We start from the raw sequence: 22,034 nt of genomic DNA on the forward strand, positions 1-22,034 counted from the left end.
ACTTCCGGAGTCACAGGTACGGGGCGGGGGGAAGGTGATCTTGAAGAGAATGTCTTCCTGAATCCTCACCCCACAGGGAGAGCGACGGCCAGAGGAGGATGAGAGCAGAGCCCTTGAAAGCACCGGGTAAGGGCACGGGCCCTCCCTCCCCTGCCCAGGTTTAAGGCTGCTTACTAGACCCAGCCTTCCCCAGCAACTTCCAGAGCGCGGGCCAGGGACTGGAGCTGCCTTTTCACTGGAGGGCAGCTTGGACGATCCCCAAACAGGACTTTCAGTCACTTGTATTATTTATCTTCCTGGAAAAATTTAGTGAAGCTTGATCCCAACTTGTGGATTTCTGGAGGTGGGGAGGGCAGGGAGGCGATGACAAATGGGGCAATTTTTTTTTTTTCAGTTGGTTCTCTAAGCCAGTCTGTTCCCTGGAGGCTTAGCCCCAAGTGGGCTCCTGCTGCCACCGGTCCCTGCCCTGTTGGGGTCCCTCTCTTCACTCTGGAGACAAAAAAGCAGGGCAACTAAAAGAGAAGGAGGGGAGGGACCCTGAGCAGTCCAGGCGGGTCCAGCAGGGATCCAGGGACCAGCAGAGGGCAGGGGCTAGAGGGCTGGGGGTGGTGAAGGGCACTGCTCTCTCTGGCCAAGTTTAAAAAAAAACCTTCCAACCCCCACTCCCGCCCCCTGCAGATCGGCTTTGCTGTCCTACACAGGAGGGGACACTTAAATTGTTGAGCTCTTCCCACAGGTGCCAGGCACTATGCTAAGCGCTCTGTGTGCGTGTTCTCACTTAATCCTTGCAGCCACCCTATGAGGCGGGTTCTATTATTATCCCCATTTTACAGGTGGGGAAGCAAGCTCAACGAGGTTAAGTAGCTTGCCCAGGGTCACACAGTAGGTACAGGTGACAGAACTCAAGTCTAACTGACTCCAACGACCCCACTCTTTCCAATATAGCACACTGCCTTCCAGAAGTAAGAAGCAGGCACAGAAGAAGGGATGAAGGTCAGATATGAGAAAGAACTTCCCGACAAGGGCAGTTTGTGTGATGGGAGGAGACAGTGGAATGGGGAGACCAGGCATACACAGGAAGCCCTCCCACCTGAGTTGGATCTCCGTCCGTGGGCTTGTGATGATCTCTAGAAGGTCTGTGGGGTCCTGGCTGGATCCAGAGGGCTGCATCCTGACCTCTCTTTTTTCTACAGTCTGGGATCCTCTACTGTACCCCAGCCCAGCACCAAGGCCCAGAGTCTGACCCCCCCCCCCTTGTGGCTCAGAGCTCTGAGCATGACATCTGAGCTGTCAGTCCAGGACCTCCTCTTCCAGGAAGCCTTCCTTGACTGCTAGGAGGCAGGACCCCTTCCCCACAACCCAAATCCCAACACGGAAGGTACAAATGCACCCCATGTCTGCAGTAAGGCTCCCTTCTGTGATCACCTTCTCCAACTGGCTCTGGGACATGAACACAGAAAAGGTCTACTCAGTCCTCTGGGCTCTCTGGGTTCCCCCAGACCTTTTGGATGATCCCCTGCTCCCTCATCCCTCTCACTCACGCGGATCTGTACCCAGGTGTAACAAATAATATGGGTGCGCCCTGGGCTTTCAGGAAAACCCAGGTCCCAGCTCAGCTATGTGCTCTTATCTCATTTACCCACAGAACAGAAGCTGTTTGAGCCCCCCAACACTCCCTAAGGGTGAGAATAGGATGCTGCACTTGGAGGAGGCATGGGGCACTCCGAGGCAGCGAGACGGTCCTTACCTGGAGCCCTGCGTCACCATCCCCAACCTGCTCTCCTTCGGTAAGCTGCGTGCCTAATGCTCGACTCTGTCTCTTCCCAGCCCTCCGAGCCCACCCCGGCATCAGGGAAAGCCAGCCAGGAGCCTCTAAACTTCGCCAGAGTTTTGAGTCCCACCAGCTAGATGCCCAGCCTCGGTGCGCGCAGAACCAAAGGGCTGTCCTCACCGTCCCGCGGGGTCCCCGTTTTGAGACGAGGGCACAGGACGGGTGGAGGGGGCTGTCTTGTCCTCCCGCGCTGCCCTCAAGGTCCTCAGCGTGGACCAGCCCGCGTCGCTGACTTACCTGCGGGGCAGAGACGGAACCCGCCGCGGCCACCTGCTCTCGCTGCGCTCCGGAGCGCAGCCGCTCGAGGCTGGCCGGGGGAGGGGGCGGGGCCCGGCTCGGGGGGCGGGGCCGGGGAGAGGGAGCCGCTGTGGAGCCCCTCCCGGAGTCGCGGGCGGGAACGGTGGGCGGGTTCATTCAGGTGGGCAGAAAGCGAGGAGAGCTTCTGGGCCACTAGGGAGGGTCTGGAGCTCGCTTATTGGAGGCTGAGAAGGTAGGATCCCCTGCTTCGGGCAACGTAGCCCACAAGGCCTGGGGGCAGTGACTCTATATGAAGACCCTTCCCCAGAATAAGAAAGCCGAGGAACCCCTCCTTGCCTTAGTTCTGCCTTCCATCCTAGCTCAAGAAAGCCCTCGCAGCCTGGCAAGGTGGGTGAGATAGGACACCTTCTCTGAAGTCAGGGTCCCCCAACCAGGGGTCAGCTGTGTAGGGGTTCAGGCCACGGAGAGGACCATTAGGTGCCCAGGTCATCATTATCCTCAATCCATCACTCCCTGCACCACCACCCCCCGCCCCCAACGCCAGCTCAGGCCCCTCAGCTGTTACTGTTTAGCCCTGGAATGACCGGCGTCCAGACTCCGTGCGTCCAGCTACATTCAAGGCCATTGAGCTTAGCACCCCTGGGCCCCTGCCCCCCTCCCTCTGCCCCCAGTCGCTAATTTTATTGACCTGTAAAAGGCACGTCGCTGGCAGGGGAAGATAACAACTGAAGGTGAAGTGGGGACTGGATGGGCAGAAGACGGGCCCCAGGAGGCGGAGATATGACAGCAGGGAGACGGGTGACTCCTGGAACCGAGGCCGAGGGAGGCCGGAGATGAGGAGGAAGAGAGGCCCGGGGAAAGGGGTGCCTTCTGGGGCAATGGAAGCCAAAAAGACTGGAACTGGAATATAAGCCTCAATCAGACAAGAGACAGATCCAAAAGGAGGTGCTGGGGAAAAAGAAAGTGCTTTATTTTCCACCTACCCTTAGGCGGGACCCAGGATGTAGCAGGAGGGAAGGAGGGTAGATGGAAGGAAGGACTGCCATACTGCTTTCAAATCTCTGCTCTGGCCTCCTCCCTTCCTCTTGAAGGTGACTCCTGCCTGCTGGGCCTCTTACTACAGAAATAGCCCTTTCCCTGAAGAATCAACCTAGATCTTGCCTTGCTTTCTCTTCTTGCTTTCTTGTTAAAATGAGAACAGAAAATGTAGGCCTTTACGACTTCCCCCACTCCCATTCCTACCTGAGCCCCACCCCTCAAATCCTGGATTCTCAGCCTCTCACCTCAGCCCAGCCCAGGGAGGTGACCCTGGGAGGGGGGAGGGTCAGGAGAAGATGCAGAGGGCACTCTGGTGGTGGAGCCTCTCATGAGGTGGAGGGGGCTCTGGGGCCTCACATTCTGGATGGCTCTCAAATTGAGGCTTGGGGTGCTCTCTCCAAATAAAGTGACCTGAGAGCCACAAAGAGGGGTGGTTAAAAAAACACAACGGGGCGCCTGGGTGGCTCAGTTGGTTAAGCATCCGTCAGCTCAGGTCATGATCTCACGGGTTCATGGGTTCGAGCTCCATGTGGGGCTCTGTGCTGCCCGATACTCAGAGCCTGGAGCATACTTCAGATTCTGCCTCCCTCTCTCTCTGACCCTCCCCTGCTCACGCTGTCTCTCTCTCTCAGAAATAAAAAACAAACCCCACAACTTTTAACATTAAAAATATCAGATCAGGGGAGGAGGAAGGGGAGGAGGGAGGGAATAATATGGGAACAAGGACACTTTTGAGGGCAATAGCTATGTTCCTCTGTCTTGATTGTGGAAGACAGGTTAAGATTTATCAGCTTGCACTCTGTGATTATGGAGTTTATTTTATGTCAATGCTACCTCAAATCTATTTTTAAAATACCATAACTTTTCAACACCAATTTTCTACTTCTTTATTTTCAGTTTATGGGGGGGGGTGCTCAAAAAATAGAAGTGGCCTTGGCAGGGAGGGAATGTCAGGGGGTCAAGGGAAGTTGTGGTGATTGCTAGTTTAGTGTGGCTGGCCTCCTGCCTCAGTTTCCCTCCCAATCCCCCCAACCCCCACTCATCTATGCACTGGAGCGTCTGTGGGTGTGCAGGGAGTCTGCGATTGAGCACTGGCTCTCCAGCTGCTTGCTTGGTGTGGGAGTCTGAGCCAGCCTGGGTGCCCGGGTAGGGTTCGTCTGTGGCTGGTCAGCATGACGCCCCGAGCTGGTGACTCAGGCAGGAGGCGCCTGGGCCCAGGCTTTGCCCCGGGGAAGATGGCGGCAGCCGCGGATTCTTCCGCCCCCTGCAGCCGGAGTGCGGCACTGCAGGGACAAGGTGCTCAGTCCAGGGAGAGGTCGGCCAGGTTCTGGGTACAGTGCTGTAGGTAGTCGAAGTCAGGCACGAGGAAGGGCACGCGGGACCACTTCTTGGCCTGGACTCTCCCTCGGGGCGTCTCCAGAAGCATCTTGCAAACTTTGAGTGCTGGCAGCTTCACTGACTTGTAGATCATCTGCAGACCCCAGGGCTGAGGGTGGGAACAGAGATGGCTGGGTTTGGGTCACCGTCCTCAGACTGGGCCTCTCTCCTCAGGTTGGGGGAGGAGAGACTCATGCATCCATGAATGCAGGAACTGTCTCCCACCTCAGAGCTGTCTCCCCAGTCACACTGTGGTTAGACCTCTCTCCTCAGACTAGGCTCCTGGGGTAGAGCTGTCACCCCCATCCCTGTGAGGTGTCCTAATGGCAGAGGCTGGGCCTCATCTCTTGGACTGGGGACTTCTGAAGACTGGAGTTAGGGGCCACGGCCCCAACACTTACCTCCCCACAGTTCCTGCAGTGAATGGCACCCCCAGGCTTCCAGTCCTTGAAGGTTCGGTCAATGACCACAGGGCCCCGGGAAACATTGTAGTAGATCCTGGATGGGAATGGGAGTGGCCACTATGCCCATGACCCTGCCTCTCCTTAGGCCCTGATCTTGTGCCCTCCTGCTTGCTGGGCCCCCACTTTGGATCTTGGGCTTTTCTGCCTGCCAAGAGGCATAGAGACCTCCCAGAGCCAGGAGACCCAACCTTCGATAAGCCCTGTGTATGCTGCCTCGTGGCATGCCTTCCACCCAAGTTCAGGCCTCAGGACTACCCACCCAGATGATTCCAACCATCCCCTGACAGATCTCCCTGCCCCACCCTCCCATCCCATCCCATCCCATCCCATCCTCACTCCCAACCCACGCCATCCTTCCACCAACTGCCAAGGCGATCTTCTAAAAATGTAAATCTGACCTTGACATTCCCTTGCTCAAAATTCATCCAAGACTCCTCACTGCCTCCCAGACAAAGGCTAGACTTTCAGGCCTGGCCTTCAATGCTCTCCACAGGCTGGTCTCTCTTCTTAAGTCTCCTCCTTCACGCTCTTTCCCACTCAGACTAACCAGAATCAGCCCTATCACATCATCCCTGCCTGCACGCATCCCACCTTCCAGCCCAATCTATCCTGCAAGGCCTGGTTGAAGGGCTACCTCCTTAAATGAGAGAACCTGTGTGGAGACACTTGGCCCAGTGGCCTGGTGCACAGTGGGTTCCTAATCCTAAGTAGTCCTTAATGAATGGATGGATGAGTGGGGGGCGGGGGCAGAAGGTTCCCCTCTAGGGGACGGAGGATGAGAGAATGGCTCAGGGACAACCAGCCTTTCTGTCTTCAGAGTAGGTAGGATTGGGGGGGGGGGTGCAGTTTGTGGCCCCTCAGCATTTGGTGTCCTAAATTCTAGCTCTTGCTCAACCACATAGTGGCTGTGGGATTCTGGACCAGTCATTTCACCTGAGCCTCTGCTATCTCACCCGCAAAATAGGGTGGCGGAAAAATCCTGTCTGCAGACTCCGTGCCTGTCAAAATGCCGTTTAAGCTTGCAAACGCTCAGAACTCTGGATGAGAGGGGTTCTTGGTCCCCCATCCCGCCTGTGCCCTCCCTCCCGCCCCGCCAGCCCCTCCCACTGGTCTCACGAGAAGTTGGGGTTCACGTTGACGTGGTGGGCACCCTCCACCTTCCGCAGGTCACTCCCATGGCCCACGGCCACCATGCAGTTGATGCAGAGAAGCTGCACCTGCTCGGCCAGGAACTGCTGCAGCCGGTTCTCCCGCTGGGCTGCCTGGGCGGCCCGCTTGACCAGGGCTGCCCGCTGCAGATCGCGGATCTGGAGGTGGAGGGGGGACACACATAGCCAGGGCTCCTAGAGGCCTGACCCCAGCAATGTGCTCAGGGAACAGAGGGCTCCTGAAGACCTGAGATCATTAGTACCCAGAAGAAACTTTCCTCAACCTTCCCTGGGGCTTTTAGAAGCAGCTCTGTAGAGGAAAATAATATGGAACAGAGACAATGGCAGGAGCAGGGAGAATGGTGTCATCGAGTCTCTGCCTCCTCTTTGGAGGATTCTGAGCAAAACTGCTTTGCATCAAACACGGGGCATCATTAATAACTGGATAATAGAACACAGTGGACGAGGCTGGATGATGGGGACCCTGCCTCCGGGGAACAGACTGAAGCTCGTTTTGGGTTTATTTTGTACATGTGTCTTTGTTCGTCCCCACCCCCCGCCTGGTGTAAGGCAGCTCTCACTGATACACAAAGTATTTGGTGACGAGGAATTAAAAGCTCAGGACGAGGCCTGTTCCCAAGGCATTCGGAGAAAAGCCATTGCCTTCCCAGGCAGCCCCACCCTTGGCCTCTACCCTTCCCTCCATTTAAACCTTCCCAGGTGGGCCAAGTTAGCCCCCAGAGGAAGAGGGAGCAGGGGTGTGTGCGTGCAGAGACCTTCCCGGCAGAGAGTCCTCCGCCCCCCTCTGCACGCAGGGCGTGCAGGCTGCCCACAGACCTTGGCCTTGTACTCAGCCTCATCCATCATCTGCACGGCAGCCACAGCCCGCTCCATCAACGTTTCCAGTGCCTCGTTGGTCAGCTCCCGCCGCAGCTCACGACTGCCTTGGGTTGCCACAAACGAGTACACGCTCTGACCAGCCCGGGCACGGCCCCTTGCCTGAGGAAGGAGATAGGGAGGAGCCTGAGCAGGCCCAGGGTCCCACAAGGATCTTTGAGGGCTGTTGGGAGCACAGGGCTCGCGCACCTGGACCATGGAGATCTCGTTGGTCAGGAGCCCATAGCGCACCACCACGTTGCAGTGCGGGATGTCCAGCCCCTCTTCCGCCACGCTGGTAGCCACCAGGAGGTTCAGGATGCCAACCCGGAACTTCCGAATCACTTCTTGCTGGTCTCTCTGGGGTGGAGGAGAAGAAAGTGGATGGTAGGCCAGGTGGGTTCAGGTCTGCCCTCCTGCCAGCCCAGCCTCACCTGGTTCCCGTTTAATCAGTCTTTGCACCTTTCCCTAGGGGGCCTGAGACTCCACTGCTACCTCCAGTGCCTTGTCCATCTTCCCAGGTGACCACCTAACCCCTGTTTCCCCTACGGACTCCTAAGTATCCCGACCCCTTTACTCTAGAGCTCTCAGGACCTATTCTTTTCTGGCAAGAGACCCCAGACCTCTCATCCTCTGTCCTGAAAACCTCCTTTACCTTGTTCCCTATAGAGCTGCAAGCTCCTGCCTATCTGTCCCCAGGGACCCCCAGATTTGGGAAACCTTCAGGACTGGGGATCTCAGTGTCCACCTGTCTCTCCCCCAGTTCTCTACCCTCTGCCTGGGGAAAATCAGTCCCCCATATCTCTGTGCTGAAGACTCTGTCCCCAGCCCTTCTCCTCTAGGAGCTCCCCCCCAGCCCCGGCTCCTTCCCCCAAAGTCCACACCTGGGTCATATGGGTGTTCTGCTTGCTGTTGCCAGCCCCGATCAGCAGGTCAGCCCTGATGTCCAGTGTCTGTAGGCCTGGCTGCTGCTGAAGCCAGAGCAGGAGGGAGTGAGCACTCTGGCGGGTTTGGGTGAAGATGATGCCCCGGGGGCCGTCAGAGCTCCCAAACTGCTCTCGCAAGATCTGTTCTAGCATCTCCAGTTTGGGGTTCTCTGGGCTCCATGTTGCCAGGTCGGCCAGCTCATTCTTGTAGTCTGCCAGAAAAGCCCAAAGCAGAGGCACAGAACTCAGGCCTGGAGGTGGGCAGGGCATGGGAGAGGGTGTGGTTCACAGGGATTGGGCTGCAGGGGAGAGGGACCTGAGGATCTCAGCTCCTAATTCCCCCTGGACGGCACCAAGAGAACGTTTAAGGACGCCCTCTTCCCACCCAGCCAGGCAGGCAGGCAGGCAGGCAGGCAGGCAGCCAGCCAGCCAGCCAGCCAGCCAGCCTTCCACAGGGGCCTACAGTACAGAATCCTTTGCGGACATACCTCACCCGGTACCCTCTCTTCAACCCAGATACCAGGATGACACTTGACCTTTTCATGCTGACCCCTGCTATCCAGGAGGGGTAACTCAAGTCAACCTCAGGTCTCTTCAGTAAGATCCTTGCCCCCTCAGCCCCTCGGCCTTGCTGAGGCCTCCTGCCTTAAATCTTACCCTTCTGACCACCTCGCTTGCCCAGGTTAAAGGTACCACACACGCCAGACTTTCAAGGGGCAGCCCCCCAACTCCGTGGCTTTAAAAAAAAAAATCTTTGTCAATAACATGAATTCGTTTTCGTATCTATACAAACGTTCACAAATGAGGGCATACATCTTTTGTCCTATCCACGGCCTTGACTTTCGGTTAGAAAAAGAGGGCCCGAGTACCCTCATTGGCACCCTCCCAACCTGTGTTGGCGCCTGTGTCCCCGTCGGGTCCAGTTCCCACGGGCCTCACCATCGAACAGTGCCAGCAGCCAGCGCTCGGCATGCAGGACCTGGGTCTTGGTGGCGCGCTCCCTGTCGTAGAACTCCCGCAGCGAGGCCAGCGCGTCCAAAGCACGGACCGTGTCATGGATGAGCAGCGCGTCGTTGTAGCGCCGCAGGTGAAGCGCGTACACCCGGCGCTGCTGGAGCCCCGCCTCGGCCGCTGCAGGCAAGCTTGGGGCTCAGAGTTTGAGCGGCCACGCCCCTCCAGGCCTCCACCGGTCTAGACTCCGCCCCCCGAGAGGCTAAGCCCCGCCCCCAAAGGCTCCGCCCAGGCAGGGCCCAGCCTCCTTGCCTTCCGGGTCGATAACCCCTCTCACCGTCCTGGCTCAGCTCCACCACCTGCTGCTCGTAAGTCTGCGTCCCGAAGTTCCGGCTCAACTCCGGCATCTCCAGGCGGTTGTGGATTTGGTCCATGAGATTCTTCAGCATGTCCCCAAATGGGTCCTGGATGAGAAGAGGGACTGTAGGGATTCCCATACACATGGGGGAGGGGAGCAATGAGCACCCGGTGGGAGCGCCCATCTCCACGTGAAGCCTCACGGCTCCTGCTGCCCCGTTGGTGTTTGAGAAGGAGCCCGGGGAAGAAGGCCTGCAGGGATGTGAAGAAGCCCCGACTGGAGGCAGGGGTCAAGTTCCTGCACCTGGTTCCTGTTCTGCCTCCACCCCCTTCGTGCCCTTGACCTCTGGCCTGAGCACAGCACTATCAGCCCTTGTGCAGCCCTGTCATAGCCGACGCCAGACAGTGTCTGCACCGCGGTAGAGCCTCAGCACAAAGTGCCCCAGGTTTACAGTTTGCAAAGCACTCGACGGGGTGCTGGAGGGTTTTGACAGGTGCCCACAGAGGCGTTGTCAGAGTCAAACCAAACAGCAGGCTGTGGGCATGGGCTTTGACTTCCCCATTTCACAGAAGGGAGAAACAGGCTCAAAAGCAAGTAACCGGAAGTCACAGAGCTAGGGGAGGTGGAATCAGGGCTCAAACCCAGGGCCCTAACTTCATGGCAGACCCCACCCACTGCCCGTACCCCTCCTGCCACTCACCTGGCTGCGCCTGTGGCAGAGGTTGTACTGTTTGCAGGGCTGAGGGCTGTGCTCCTGCAGCTGGGGGCGGTAGTTCTGGGGTGACATGATGCGCCACGTGTCCAGGTTGGCACAGAGCTGGGGCAAGAGCAGGGGCTGTCACTGGACTGGGGTAGAGTCCTGTGAGGACAACGGGCAGAACTTTGGGACAGGACAGGTCCCAGCTACTACTAAGCAGGGCCCTTGGAAGTTGGGGAATCATTGACTCAACAAACATCTATTGCTCGTCCTCTCTGGGCCCAGTGCTGCTGGAGGTAGTGGGAATCCAGAATGTCTTATTCTGGCGTTGGGGAGACAGATTGACAAACCAAGAAAGAATACCAGAACGAGAGGGCTTCACACAGTGTTAAGGAGCTCTGAAGAGAATAAAGCTGGATGATGTGAGAGCGGGCAGTGGGGGTGGTCAGGGAAGACTCTGAAGAGGTGACAAGCTGTTCCCTGAATGGCAAGAAGGAGCCAGACAGTCAAGTGCAGGGGGAATGGTGACCACCAAGGTCCTAAGAAGGGGACAAGCGTGACATGCTCCAGAGACACGAAGAAGCCTGTGGAGTAGGGGTGAGGGGAGTGTGTGGGGAAAGGAGGCAGGGCCGGGTTGTATGGAACTGCGTAAGCCACAGTAGACAGGCAGGAGTCTATTCTAAGTGCAAGAAGAAGCCACTGGAGGCTGCAGCTTAAGTGACGAAGGGACCCGGACCCTCACCCAGGAGAACCTGGGTAGGGCTGGTGGGCACAGGGCAGGGCGGGGAGGACCTAGGTGGCGGGAGGGTCATAGGAGCCAAGCTGACCTGCAGGATGTGGTCAATGGCCCCGTCGAGTGTGGAGGCCCCACCAGTGCCTGGGGAGGCTGTGAGACCCAGCACCTGGGGCAGGGGCCGTGTCCTCTGGAGTTTGTGCTGCAGATACCGGCTCAGGATGATGTTGTAGACGGTATCTTTGTGCGTGTGGTGACACTCATCCACGATGAGCAGGGAGAAGGCTGGGGAGCGAACGCAGGGGAAAGCTGTGACCTTTGCAAAGCCCTTCTTCCCCTTCTTCAGCTTTTCTCCATGTAGTCCCCGCAGTTCATGTAACTCCTTCCTCCCTTCACAACCTGCAGCCAGGCTCCAGAGAGCGGCCTAAGCAGGAATGGCTTACCTCCATTTTACAGATTAGTAAACTGAGGCTCAGCAGAGGGGCTGAGGCTTGCCCAAGATCCTGCACTATAGCCAGATCTGCTTCTACTAGGGTGTATGTTGGGGTTTGGCGAATGGGGATCCCCTCACTCCCACAAAACGCCCCAACAGCTGTACTAGCAGAGATGTCCTGGGGTTGGCAGGTCGAGGTGCCTCAGGTGTGTTTTTCCCCTGGCTCCCAGCCCTCACCGTTGAGCTCCACGTGCTCCTCCTCCTCGGGGCTGGTCAGCGCCATCTGTAGCAACTCGGCTGTGCAGATGAGCAGGTCATGGCTCCGGGCCAGGTGGCCAAAGCCAGCTCGTGGCCCCATGTCCCCACTCAGGGTTATAATGGCCCAGCGTTTGTCCAGCATGCGGCTGAACTCCTCGCAATGCTGGGTCACCAGGTGCACCTGGGGGTGGGGAAGGAGTCGGGGAGAGGAAGCTGGATTGGGGCAAGGGGGATGGGGAGGAGGCAAGGTGATCCCCAGGACTTAGCTGGGGACGGGAATGGGAGAAAAGGCAGGGGAGTTTGGAGGCGACCACAGCAGCCCCGGAGAGCCGGAGGGCTTCGTGAGGCACCTGAGGAGCTGAGACCCCTGACTCCCCCAATAGGGGAGAGCAGGCTACTCACCCTGTTGACCAGCACGACCACCTTGGCTCCGTCCACAGTCTCTAGATGCCTCTTGGCCACATAAGCAGCTGCCCGGGTCTTCCCAGCCCCCGTGGGCAGCCATATGATGATATTCTTGCCCTCCAGGGCAGGCATGATCACCTCCCACTGGTAGGGTCGCAGCTCCATTCTGGGAAGGAAAGAGACTCAGACCCCCTGGCCATCTTGGCTCCCTCCCTGCTCCTGGCCAGCCCAGTGAGGCGGAGACATCCCCAACCCGCAGGGCAGCGAAGGGACGTGCTGGAGGGAGGTGGGGCAGGGCAGCGAAGGGACCTACCTGGAACTCGATCTGGTGGAGACGGGGGAACACAGACGACACCCGGCCCCAGCCCTGCCAGTTCTTATCTGCACCACCTACAGAGGTGCAGAGGGTTGTTAGCCCGAATGCCTTGTGCCGCCCGGGCTGTGCTGAGACTGAGAACAGAAACTGAAACTGAGGGGAGGAGCCAGCCCTGTCTGCGATCTGCCTTAGAAATCCCCTTTGCCTGTAAACGCTGCAGAAGCGCCCTTCCACTCCTCCTAGGTCCTCCTGGCTCCTCCCCTAGTGGTCTCCACCCCACCTCCAACCCTTGAGTCAGCTGTTAACTATGTGCACCCAGGTGAGGGTGGCCGGGTGGAGACTGGGACCCCCTGCAGCGCCCACACCTGAGCCAGGAGTGTAAGCGGCGGCTGTGGCCAGCCAGGTGCCATCACCCCAGGGGCGCAGGACTAGGTATGAGGCTTGTTGGAGAGGGTGGCCCTGGATCAATCTGAGGTTTAATAGACTCCAGCTTATATGAGGTACCGGGAACAGGGTCAGCCTGTTGAGGCTACAGATTCTACCAAAGAAACAATCACACGGGGGGAGGGAAGGGGGGGAGAAAAGAGCTTTATTGTTCCCTCTGAGGGATTAATGCCAGGAAACGAATGGTCCCCAGGTCCCCCACCCCTGGGGACAGACAGAACAGTGCAGGGTGAGTCATGGCCACTCCAGTCCCAGTTGAACTTCCAAACCCTGAAGCCCTCTCCCTCAAGCTAAAAAATGGCGGTCCCAGCCCTCGAGGAAAGAGTGGGCCGGGCCAGGCCGAGTACTCCAAGGCTTCATGGCTCTGTGAGGACAGGGCTGAGGGCCACCGGGGCTGGGCAGGGTTTATCCTCTAGCCACCAGCCACTTTAGAGGGGCTGAACCCCAGATCCAGCAGATCCCTCCCCAAGGTCGGATACAACGAAGAGTGGGACAGAGCTGCAGGCTTGGGGTGCCCGAGGATCCAGAAATGGCTCCAGGGCCTGGGGCTGGAGTGCTTCAAGCTGAGAGGAACCTGGGCGCCAGGGGCACCCCTCAGGATCGGATCAGAACCCGAGGCGAAGACATTCCAGGTCAAGGCTGCGGTCCAAAGCCAGGGGCTACTTGTCAATGAGGCCCCCCTCCTTGAGCTTGAAGTAGAAGAACTTCTCCAGGGCACTGGCGCAGCGGCAGTACTCGCTGTCTGGGGGGTTGTACTCGCGGCAGTTGGCGATGACCCGCTGCAGGTCAGCCACAAAGAGCTTCCGGGTGACGTAGTAGCGGCTGCGCAGTCGCTCTGTCATGGTCTTCAGGTCTGGGGCGGCAGGAAGTAAAAGCATGCTTTGAAGAGGCTGAGAAGAGCGAGGCTGTGGGGCCCAGTGAAGGCAGGAGCAGGAGTAGATTTGGGGGCCCAAGTGGAAGGAAGGGGTCGGAATGGAGTGTCCTCACCAATAGGGAAGCGGATGACCTCATAGTAGTCAGGGGCTTCCGACTTCTTCACAGGCTCCATGAAGGGCCAGGCACTGGGGTGTGACTAGAGAGGGAAGCTGAGCTGGAGCCAGGCCCACTGTGCCCCCAGCCCAGCTCATGGCTGCCGCCCACCCCAGAAGGGAACCTGGTCTCCCCACCTTGATCTGGGCCAGCAAGTTTTTGAGGGTTGTGTAGAGCTGGTCTGGATCCTTCAGCTCCTTCCTGGGGCGAGAGACGCCATGTCTGAGGCCCTTGGTCCTTCTGCCTCCCCCAACACCCTCTCCCTCCACACAGCACTTACCCTTTCTCCTTCCCCAACGGCTTCCAGCCTGTCTCTCCTGCAAAGTGGGGAGTGGGTGGGGAGAGCATCCCTAAGAACATGAGAACACACACCGAGCAGGGGGCCCTCTCCCCCACCAAGACCCCTGCTCACGGATGCCGGGGACACTCTCCACAGGGATCTGCCTCACACCCTCCTTGAAGCAGCTGAGCCCGGGGTAGACCTTTCGGATCTGGGCCTGTTTGCGCTCAATCAGCTTCTTGATGATCTGAGGGAAGGCAGGGTCTGAGGGGCCAACTCCAGCCCGAGCGGAAAGCCTCCCAAGGGCCACAGTCAGAGTCCGGGCACCTCGCCTCCTAACTTCCTTGTGAGGCAAAGCAAGAACCAAGGTCCTGGCCCACCTCAGGCCTGGCTGACACACGCACACACCTGTGGTACACACCCACATGTGTGCTCTCCCCCATGTACATACAAGCCCCAGGGATGCGTGTGTGCCCTTGCACGTGCACACACACACACACCTCCTTCTGCTTTTTGATGATGTGGGACAGCTCCGTGTAGGGGATCCGGGGATTCAGCTCACACTCCATCAACGTTGCACCCTCATAGTCCTTAATGTAGCCCAGGTAGCGGCTCTTGGGCACCTTGATGTCCTTGGAGAAGCCCTAGGGAGGGGACAGTTATGACCCAATCCGTCAAAAAGCCTTTTCCAACTCGAACAGCCCTTCCCCCACGCGCCTTGGAGGGGCGGTGCGGGCCGAGGCTGTCCTCCCTGGCTCCTGGACCCCCTCCCGTGGTGGCTGGTACAATGCTCCGTGTTGTGTGGGCTCAATCACTCTGTCCCCGGAAAGGTTCCAGGTCAGCTGCCCCTCCCGACTCACCGTCAAGGGCCTCCCTATTCCTCCCGCCTGCCCTACTGCCCTTCAGCTCCTGGCTCATCACTGGGGCACCAGCAGGGGGCAGGAAGATGGGCACAAAAGACCTCCTTGCAGGTGCTGGGTGGAGCAGGGGATGTGAAGGGACTCCCATTCCGTCTATACCAGGGGGCTGGACAGAATGGCCCCAGGCAGCAGGCAAGGTTTGGGGGAGGGGAGGGTCACCTGTTTTTTGAAGTAGCCAATGGCGTACTCGTCGGCATAGGTGAGGAAGTAGAGAATGTTGTGTTTGATGTGATACTCCTTCAAGTGGTTCATCAGGTGAGTCCCGTAGCCCTGTGGGGGAGGGGAGAGGGCTTACCAGGGGGCCCAGAGAGGAGGGAATAGGCTGGATGGGACACTGAGACACCTAGGGGACCCTGGACACGTAGGAGGAAAGGCAACTGGCAGAGGAAGGGGAGTCTGTGGGGAGAAAGTGAAGGAGGCTTTCTAAGCGCTTGCTCTGGGCCAGGTGTGGTGCTTGGTACTTTACACACCAGCTCTCCAGTTAATCCACGAGGTTAAGAATGATTACCTCCATTTTACAGAAAGCAAAAAGCAAACAAAAAACCCTGAAACTCAACTATGTTAGACAGCCAGCCACGGTTAAAGCTAATCAGGAAGTTGGCGTCCACGTGTTCCCAGTTCCCCGGGCCTCAGAGTTGGGGGGAAAGGGAAAGAGGAATCGCAAGGGCCCTGCTCACTGCAACACTTGACCGCTGAAGAGAGAGTGTCTCCTACACACGTCAGGACCAAGGTGGCACCATGCAGATCTGGGTTACATAGAACAGAAGAACCAGGGACCCTACCAGTGGGTCTGTTGTGACAATTGGATGACAGAGCCCAGGACTGTCACCCAGCCCAGGACTAGTGTAAACATTATTAACTCCCTGGTGTATGTGAATGTTCCTGTGATGAAGGAAACTCAGGTCCGGTTAAAAGCATTACTGATTTGGGGCCTCCATCTGTCAACAAGTGTTGTCTTAATACATGGTTATCAAAGGACAACTGCCACCTTGTGGGGCCCAGAGGAACTGCCTGGTCACTAAAAGAAGCGCTGGGATTGCTGCTCTGCCCCAGTCCAAACTCAGAAGCAGGTGGCCAGATGCGGCCGTGGCCAGGAACACGCACTCACCTTGACTTGCTCATTTGAGGTGACGGCACAGAAGACAATCTCTGTGAAGCCCTGGGTGGGAAACATGCGGAAGCAGATCCCACCAATGACCCGCCCATCCTTGATCAAGGCCAGAGTCTTGTGCTTCCTAAGGGGAGAGGGGAGGTCACTGCCCCTCCCTGTTCCCCAACTGCCCCCGGGTCCCCACAGCTTTGGAGGGCAGGGCTGCACTCAGTGCTGAGAGCGGAGGAACAAATATTCCCACAGGTTGGAGGAAGAGAAGGGGGGTGGGGGGACATGGGAGGGGGGCCAAGGACAGGCGCCCAGGTGTGGTTGGGGCTCTTCTGGGGACGCACGGGTCAAAGACGAGGCGGGCGATGTACTCCTTGGGCATGCGCGGCAGCTGATGGGAGAAGACGTTCTGTAGCCCCACAAGCCAGAGCAACACTCGCCGGTTGGCCTTGGGTGTCAGCGAGTTGCCGATAACATGGAACTCGATGATGCCGCGGCGCTCCTCCAGGCGGGCCGTCTCGTCCCGGGCGGCGTTGGCGGACAGCAGGCTCGTCTGGGCACCAGAGGACGGGTGGTGAGCTGGGGCCGCAGGCCGGTGAGGTCCCCTCCCCACACCGCTCAGCGAGCCAGGCTGCTCACCTCAGGCCCCAGCATGGCGGCAGGGTCAGTGATGGTGAGCATGACCTCGTTGACCAACTCCATGGGGATGTCACCCATCACGCGGAGCCGCTTGGCATCCTCCAGCGTCAGGTTCTCCGGGAGCTTCCTCTTCTCACCTGCTGGGACGGTTGGCAGGGTCTCCCGTAGACAGCAAGGGGTTAGGGGAGGGGTGAAAGAGGGTCAGGGGTCAAGTACCCACCTGGCATGGGCTCTGCCCCTCCGGAATCCAGACTCAAGGAGCTGTTGCTGCCCCCACCCATGGCGGGGCTGAAGATGGGGGCGCTGGGAACAACTGCCGCGCTGACCGTAGCTGAAGGCAAGAGAAATCGGGGGGCAGGGGAGCGGTCAAAGGTGGCAGTGGGTCCCCAAAAGGGATCCAGGCCCTCTAAGCCCCTGACGCACCCTCCCACATGTCCCCACTGCTGCCGTCCATAGTGCCTCCTCCCCGGCAGGAGGCTGAGCTCAGCCAGGAAGACCAGGCCGAAAGCCTGCAGGGCCTACCAGGGCGTGTACCTGGCCTGGGCACCAGCTGGGTCCCCTCTGAGGGCGGCATGGTGAAGCCCGACTCCCAGATCGGAGAGTTCGCCCCGTAGATCTCCTCCTCCAGCATGGACAGGAACCTGTGGGGAGGGTACAGTCTGTCTCCCAACTCTGTCCTCCAACCCCCGCAGCAGCCTGGACCAGACGCCAGAACGGGAGGCAGGTCAGAGAGCCCCTGTTCTCGGGGGGCGGGGCTGTGAACTGAAGAACAGAAACAACCTCTGGGCTGGAGGTGCGGGGGGAGGCACAGTCCCCTGCCTCTCCTGAGCCCCTAGTCAAAAGTAGCAGGACAGGACAATCCAAGACAGAGATCAGAGGCCCAGTCTGTCACGGAGTGCAGCACAGGGCGACAGGGTCGGAGCTGGCACCATCCTGTGGCCAGGCAGGGCCCCAAGCCACCCTGGGCCTCGGTATCAAAATGGGGCTCAGAATCCACTCCCTCCTGTCACCTCATATTCCCACCTGGTGGCAGAAAGAGCACTGAAGGGCCTGGATTAGTCAGTTAACAGCTTCTTAAACTGAGCTATGAGCATGGTTTCAAATGAGAGGAAAGCGCTGCAGAACAGAGGAAAACTGTGCGGGGAGAGCTACAACAGGAGTGGAAATCCGTTTCCCCTGGAGCGTAACCTCTGGTTTCTCGGCAGGCTGTGGTGGGAAGGATTCTGAGGCCGTGTCCAGGCCCCGTGGGAAGTGATTAGTCACATCTACCCGGGGGCGCGGGCAGGGGTAACGTTAGCACTCGAGCACTGTACCCGCCATCCCCACACTAGCACGTGCAAAGGCAAAACCACCAAGTTGCACCTGGGCCCCGGACAAGTCTGCCAGGTAAACACCCAGATCCCAGAAGGCTCATGGAGGGAAGGAGGGAGGGACCATTCCAGGAAGCCTTCCTGGAAGAAAGGAGACAACAGGAGGATGTGAACTGGGGCAAAATCCTGAGAGGCCAGAACGAGCCTTACTTTGGGAAGTGGGTGAGGATGAGGGTCCTCTTCTCAGGCACCAGCTTGTCCTTTTCCACCCGGAATTTCTCTAGCAGCTGTCGCCGGGTCACGGTGAAGATAGAGCGGAGAAGGCTTCGGCCAAAGATGTGAGTGGTCTCGTAGCGGGGGAGGCTGTCACAGCTCTGGGGCACGTGGCAGTAGCAGAGCCATCTGGAGCCAGTGGGGAGGTGGGAAGTGAGAATGGAGACGTTGAACCTAGGCTGGGCCGCCAAGCCTCTCCTCGTGCTGCCCTTGGCTGGGCCTACCTGGTATAATTGACCTTGTAGGTAGCCACGTCCTCCGCCTGAGACCGCTGCCGAAACTGGGCAGGCGTCTCAAGCTTCCAGTAGTTAAGGCAGAGCAGGAACATCTTTGAGAGCTCAAACATTGTCTGCCGCTCCCGAGGGGCCAGGTGACTAAACTTGTATTGCACAAAGTTCAGCACGCCCTGAGAAGGGGCGGGCAGGGGACAGAACCAGGAAGGAGATGTGAGCAGCAAGCAGGGGCCTCTTAGCCAAACACTGGTGCTTCCCGAGGGCAGGGCAAAGCTCTTCTCTCCCTCCAGGGCTCTCGGTGAAGAAAAATTCTGCCCCACTCCCACTCCCATGCCCACCCGGGGCACAAAACACCCTCCCTTCTCTGAACCTCTCCCTTATTTATTCTCAGCTTGAGGAGGATGGGGAACACAGGCTCCTCACTCCTCCAAGGTGCCCCCAATTCTCTTACCACCTTCCTCATCCCACCTGCTCAATATTAGGCTTCTCAAACGGGGGACTGCCCAGAGAGCCCTCCACCACCGGCCGGGTCATCTGCAGGATGCATTTCCGCAGAAGCTGGAGGAAGAGGAAGAGGGAGGGGCAGAGGTCAGCAGAGCTCAGAGATGCAGACTCCCCTGCCTTCCCTACTTTGCTCATCCACACTCACTTGGACAAAGCTCACCTTGAAGAGGTAGAAATACACCTGCTTAGTGTCCGTGTCTTCCTCCTTGTGAACAGACATGAAGAGGTTCTCAACGTCCACCACCATACCCAGCAGCCGGTTAATCTCCTCCTCCGACACATTCTCCAGGTGGGACACGTGGTCAGCTGCAAAGATAGGTGGGAGGGCTGGGAAGGATGGACAGATCACCAGAGCTTCCTGCCCCTCTTCACCCCCAGCCAATTTACACCTCGGTCCCTCCAATCAGGGTGACCAGCAATGAGACTGACTGCTCCTACATCAGTCCTTGGGTGGGCCACCTTCTCTTCTGGGCCGGCAAATGTCTTTACTCTTCCCTTGGAGGATACATGCTCGCAACCCAATCCTTCCTTAGGAGGCATTTTTTGTTCCACAGATGAATCTCTGTGGAACTTAAATCATCCTGTCCAAGCAGGATCCGGGCTGACCCCGTCCTAGCCCCAAGGGCACTACCTGCCTTACCCAAGGGGTGCTCACAGCTGCGGCACAGCTCGCTCAGGTTGGCAGCTGGCTGCTGTAGGTCCATGCGGGGTGCAGTGGGGGGCTTGGGGTTTTTCCAGCCATTACACTTGCAGGTTTCATTGGCCTGGAAGCAGAAGAATCCATCAGTAACCCTGTAACCGGAGACGGGGAGCAGATTCCCAGCCAGAGATTTGCCCCTATTCCCACCCGGGCCCTGGGATGCCCCAGGCCCCGCCCCCTCGCACCCCAGGCCCCGCCCCCACCTTGCAAGCGGAGAAGACCCCTAGCTTCTCAAGCTTCTTGGCGCGCGGCAGCCCCCGGACTTGCGCCTTCCTCTGGCTGGCGCGCTGCTGCTGGCTCAGGCCAGGTCGAGCCGGATCCCCTCCGCTCCCGGTCCCCCCACTTCCTACCCCGGGAGCCCCAGTCCCTGTGCTCCCGGCTGGGGCTGCAGCTGGGGCGGGGGCTGGTGCCGGAGTGGGAGCCGGAGTCGGGGCTGAAGCCGGGCTGGGGGCAGGAGTCGGAGTTGGGGCAGGGGCTGGAGACTGAAGAGGACGGGACTGCGTGGCCGGCGCCGGGGTCGAGGCCTGGGTAGGTTCCGCCATGGCCTCCCCCGCAGCGGAGCGGCACGGCGCTCCCAACCCTAGGGCCGCATGGGCAACCGGCGCTCAGCGCGCAGGCGTCGCTGCGCCGGAGCATGACGGGAGTTGTAGTCTTCCACTGCCGCTCCCTTCGCCACCGGCTTCCAGACTTTTCTGTCTTGTCTGTTGGTCCCAGATAAACGAGTGAAGCCCGAGCCATTACCCTAGATTGGCTCCTCCTCACTTCATTCTCTCTTGAAGGCTTCTGGGACAGTGATGATTGCTGTTTCCTTGAGTACTTGGAGAAGCATCTGAGAAAACAGGCTTCAGTTGAGGGGAATCGTGAATTCTGCCCACGGGGTGCAAGTGCAGCTCTAGAGCCTGGAGTTGCGCTGGCTTCCCCGCACATCCCCTCCTATCCCCATCCCGGCCCTGCCCCACACTGCGCACGCAGACTTGGAGCTACAGTGGAGATTAAGACGCAGCAGTTCCATTTCTGAACCTGTGAAGTCGTTGCAAGGGTGCTGCTTTGGGATAATTCCACTTAACTTTTTGGTGGACTTTTCTGTATATACGTGATACTTCAGCAATAAAGGATTCTTATGAAGCACTGAGCGCCAGGGGTATGGCCGTGGTCAGGAGGGACACTGAGATGGGGATGAGGTAGAGGTAAAGGAGGGTACGTCCCAGTGAATATGAATGATGGCTCTCCCCCTAACCCCGTGGGCACCTCGAAGGCAGGGCCCGCATCTTCAGTTTTGTCCCAGAACCCAGCCCCGAGCCTGCCACAGTAGGCCCAGGGGCTGATGAAGGAAGGATATCAGGAAGTCGTGTTCACCTCACAAAGTCCCATTTGTCACAGGATTGTGCGAGGTCAGAGAAAGGGGTTTCAGAGAAAGGAAGACCCCATGGTCACATCGCATTGGCTCTGTTAAAGGAGTCGATCCTTCTTGTCCTTGGGACCGATTCTTGGGAAGAGCACAGCGGCTCAGTCTCCTCTTCTGCCCCATGCTGGCGAGCGCTCCAGGGCCGGGATTGCACGTCCAGCCTCGTTCAGCCTCCGCAGGCGGGTCTGAGCCCAGAGCCGTGGGGCCCTGTGATCGAAGCAGGGAAGGGCCTGAGAGTGGGGCAGGAGTTAGGATGAAAGCAGCGCCGTGCGCCATGGCGGCTGACACCAAACTCTGCCGGAGCGGGCGGCCCGGGGTCACTGAGGGAGCCGGGCTGCACAGAGCAGGGCTGTGCCAGCGCCCCTCCGGACACGCGCCCCGCTGCCTGAGGACCTCGCGCCCCTCGCTCAGAGCCTCGCGCCCTCGGCTCGCCCCGCCCTTGGATAAACAGTTGCTCACTCGGATGCAGCGGGTCGGTAGCGGTCTCCCCAACGGGAGCCAGGTGGCGTCCCCCTGTCCCAGCGCAGCCCTTGCTGAACAGAACCAGGTGGCCACGCTCCCGATACAGCTGCTCGGGGACAATGCGGCATCTTCACAGAACAACTTCCCCGTGGAGGGTGGCTTTCAGATGAAGGTGGATACCTACGGCTTCACCCCCGAGGAGCTGCTGGTGCAGGTGGACGGCCAGTGTCTGATGGTCACGGGCCAGCGGCAACTGGAGGGCTGCAGGCCAGACGGGGCCGGCTACCGCGTGGCGCAGAGGGTGCACAGGCAGATGCAACTACCGCCGGACCTGGATCCAGCCGCCATGACCTGCAGCCTCACCCCCTCGGGCCAGCTGTGCGTCCGAGGCCAGTGCCGGGCGCTGCCTTCCCCTGAGGCCCAAATGGGCCCATCCCCAAGACTCCGGAGCCATGGCTCTAAGAAAGGTCAACCTAGCCGAACCCAGTAAACAACCGCAGTGTGCAGCCACAGTCTTGGTGTTCTGTGGTCTTTTCTTGGGGTTGGAGTCAGAGATCGAGGCGAATGGAGGTCGAGAGAGGCCGAGTTGGAGGGCCCGGGGAGGCAGGAAAGGCACTTTAAGGTGGTGGTCCACCAAGAATGAGGCCTCTGCCTCTGTGGTCCCGGG

At 58.9% G+C, this 22,034-nt stretch overlaps 3 protein-coding genes across 3 annotated transcripts; 1 reads left to right on the forward strand and 2 right to left on the reverse strand.

Moving 5' to 3' along the window:
- Positions 1-3,816: 3,816 nt before the first annotated feature.
- Positions 3,817-12,158, reverse strand: DHX58 (DExH-box helicase 58). Its single transcript, XM_039256828.1, has 13 exons — positions 12,067-12,158; positions 11,751-11,919; positions 11,328-11,529; positions 10,752-10,942; positions 9,928-10,044; positions 9,207-9,333; positions 8,858-9,049; positions 7,877-8,130; positions 7,203-7,352; positions 6,954-7,115; positions 6,085-6,275; positions 4,906-5,002; positions 3,817-4,613 (listed from the first exon to the last, which is right to left on the reverse strand). Exons 2-13 carry the CDS (start codon positions 11,916-11,918, stop codon positions 4,428-4,430), a joined length of 2,037 nt encoding a protein of 678 aa, XP_039112759.1. The 5' UTR covers position 11,919; positions 12,067-12,158; the 3' UTR covers positions 3,817-4,427.
- A 476-nt stretch (positions 12,159-12,634) lies between these two features.
- KAT2A (lysine acetyltransferase 2A) lies at positions 12,635-20,093 on the reverse strand. The gene is made up of 18 exons (XM_039256816.1): positions 19,704-20,093; positions 19,441-19,564; positions 18,961-19,106; positions 18,765-18,854; positions 18,288-18,469; positions 18,001-18,192; positions 17,015-17,121; positions 16,701-16,811; positions 16,481-16,617; positions 16,186-16,394; positions 15,851-15,977; positions 14,902-15,012; positions 14,323-14,466; positions 13,955-14,069; positions 13,823-13,859; positions 13,680-13,743; positions 13,501-13,585; positions 12,635-13,366 (listed from the first exon to the last, which is right to left on the reverse strand). Exons 1-18 carry the CDS (start codon positions 20,040-20,042, stop codon positions 13,173-13,175), a joined length of 2,514 nt encoding a protein of 837 aa, XP_039112747.1. The 5' UTR covers positions 20,043-20,093; the 3' UTR covers positions 12,635-13,172.
- Positions 20,094-21,337: 1,244 nt separating this feature from the next.
- On the forward strand, positions 21,338-21,879 carry HSPB9 (heat shock protein family B (small) member 9). The gene has a single exon (XM_039256815.1). The coding sequence runs from the start codon at positions 21,369-21,371 to the stop codon at positions 21,855-21,857; it is 489 nt and encodes a 162-aa protein (XP_039112746.1). The 5' UTR covers positions 21,338-21,368; the 3' UTR covers positions 21,858-21,879.
- The last annotated feature ends 155 nt before the right edge of the window (positions 21,880-22,034 follow it).

This window comes from Hyaena hyaena, unplaced genomic scaffold (genome assembly GCF_003009895.1).
Source record: "Hyaena hyaena isolate Hyena2069 unplaced genomic scaffold, ASM300989v1 scaffold_589, whole genome shotgun sequence".
NCBI classification, from domain to species: Eukaryota; Metazoa; Chordata; class Mammalia; order Carnivora; family Hyaenidae; genus Hyaena; species Hyaena hyaena.

Coding starts and splice junctions, on each gene's coding strand:
- HSPB9 (XM_039256815.1), top strand. CDS start 21,369: ATGCAGCGGGTCGGTAGCGGTCTCCCCAACGGGAGCCAGGTGGCGTCC.
- DHX58 (XM_039256828.1), bottom strand. CDS start 11,918: ATGGAGCTGCGACCCTACCAGTGGGAGGTGATCATGCCTGCCCTGGAG. Junction 9,334..9,927: donor TCTGCCACAGGCGCAGCCAG/GTGAGTGGCAGG, acceptor CTTCTCATCCAG/GACCCATTTGGGGACATGCT. Junction 4,614..4,905: donor ACTGCAGGAACTGTGGGGAG/GTAAGTGTTGGG, acceptor TCCCACCCTCAG/CCCTGGGGTCTGCAGATGAT.
- KAT2A (XM_039256816.1), bottom strand. CDS start 20,042: ATGGCGGAACCTACCCAGGCCTCGACCCCGGCGCCGGCCACGCAGTCC. Junction 14,467..14,901: donor TTGGCTACTTCAAAAAACAG/GTGACCCTCCCC, acceptor TCCCCTCCCTAG/GGCTTCTCCAAGGACATCAA. Junction 14,070..14,322: donor TCATCAAAAAGCAGAAGGAG/GTGTGTGTGTGT, acceptor GCCTTCCCTCAG/ATCATCAAGAAGCTGATTGA.